The sequence below is a fragment of the Parasteatoda tepidariorum genome, chromosome 3 (genome assembly GCF_043381705.1).
Source record: "Parasteatoda tepidariorum isolate YZ-2023 chromosome 3, CAS_Ptep_4.0, whole genome shotgun sequence".
NCBI lineage: Eukaryota > Metazoa > Arthropoda > Arachnida > Araneae > Theridiidae > Parasteatoda > Parasteatoda tepidariorum.
The window spans coordinates 68,878,460-68,880,145 of record NC_092206.1 but is presented as its reverse complement, the minus strand read 5'-3'; the positions used below and the strand labels follow the sequence as shown (position 1 = coordinate 68,880,145).

Genomic DNA, 1,686 nt, shown 5'->3' with positions numbered 1-1,686 from the left:
AAGAGATATCCTATATATATATATATATATATAAGCTTGTACTTAGGTGAAACGTAATGTATTTTAATTTATATTAATATAGAGAAATTGAATAAAATATATTTAACATTTATGTCACTTAATGAGGTTTAAGAATATATGTTACTTTTATTTTTGTCCACAAGCTTTCCAATTATCAAAATGTGTGAATCTCCATAACTTCCATAAACTATTCGTGTTTTAGTTTTCACACAATTAGGGTTTTAATTTGGTGCTAAAAGAGAGAGATTTTTAAGGTGACTCACCCAGAAAATTTTTTTCCAAACGTACAAGGAACCTCCTTTCACAAATCTAAGTTAAATAATTGAGAATGACTGAAATGATATTATTCTCCGATAAACCTAAAATTTCGAATAAACTTAATTACAACATCTTTTAACTAGTTTTTCAAATTAGGATTTCTTAAGTTTTAAAATTGTAAAATTGTTCCAAATTTGTTTGGTTAGATACTGTGAAGAGCTAATATTCCAATTTATTGTAATAACTTTTAATATTTATATATGAAAAAGTATAGCTTCTTTTTTCCTATTGCAGCAATGGCCGAATAGTAAAAAAGAAACTACAATAAGAATGTCAACTCCGGTATGAAGACACGCTTTGTAAATGAAAGTTCCAGTGAAGGAACGACAATAAAAACCCAAAATAAAAGAGATGCTTAAAAATTGAAGTTTCAATTCTGGAAGCATTCAAACGCAAAAAAGAGTTGCCATAAAAAGAAAAGAATGTTATCCAGGTTGAATTACAACAGATAGAAGTGGAATTCCCCTTGGCGTCGAACATTCATTTTAACACCAAGCTTCTTTCATAAATCATCTGTAGTCTGTCCAAACTGGGAGAGAAAGCCATTGTTTACGAATTACGACGGAATTCACTCCCGGAAACTTAGGAATGTCGTCAGAAAAATAAGAAGTTTTCGTGTTAAACTTCACAAGTGGCGACAAAATAGGCGACAACTCCGTTGATGAATTACAGCTTGGGATTCAAACCATTAGCCTGCGACATAAATGTCTTGGCGATATATTACAAGAGTGAGATAGAAAGAATGATGTTTGTTGAGATAATTAACCTTTTATTCGAAATTCTATAAATTGCAGTTATTATAGAGATGTTGATACTCTAAGCAGGTGTTATACGTTACTGTTCTTGGGGAAAGTGTCAAATATTTTTACATGTTTGTAATATTCACAAATTTAAATCAAATTATTTTGCTTGTCTGTATGAACATTTAAAATCTGTACAAAGGCATTTGTTTTATTTACACATCTGTTGTTTGTTTTTACAAATGTAAATAAAAATTCAGTTTTTCGAGTTTTTTGTTGTTTTGATAGTGTGATATATAATTTGTGATTTCTTAGGAATATTTTAAACTCAACTAAATTAAGAAAAAAAATAATCATAATGATCAATTACAAAGGAGAGAAAATTGCTATCGCATTATTGAGATCTCAAACTTCCCATTAGTCTATTTTTTTCTGCGTAGCTCTTTTGAACGTCTCAACAAATCAAAACGCCACAGCATTGCCAAAAATGGCATATATAGGCTTTTGCCAATTGCAATCAGATTTATTTTTCTGTTCAGCACCAGCCCATATAAACAGAGAAAAAAAATTCTGACAATAGCATTTCCGGTAAAAAAAACGCACTTCT

The 1,686-nt window shown here is 29.7% G+C and overlaps 1 protein-coding gene across 2 annotated transcripts in view; it reads left to right on the top strand.

Moving 5' to 3' along the window:
* Positions 1-1,350, top strand: part of LOC107444069 (CD166 antigen homolog) — a 130,495-nt gene extending 129,145 nt beyond the window's left edge. For both annotated transcript variants that reach the window (XM_016058142.3, XM_016058141.3), the window contains one exon: positions 574-1,350. In XM_016058142.3, the coding sequence (XP_015913628.1) occupies positions 574-627 (54 nt within the window). In that variant the 3' untranslated portion in view covers positions 628-1,350. The remainder of the gene's footprint in view (positions 1-573) is intronic.
* The last annotated feature ends 336 nt before the right edge of the window (positions 1,351-1,686 follow it).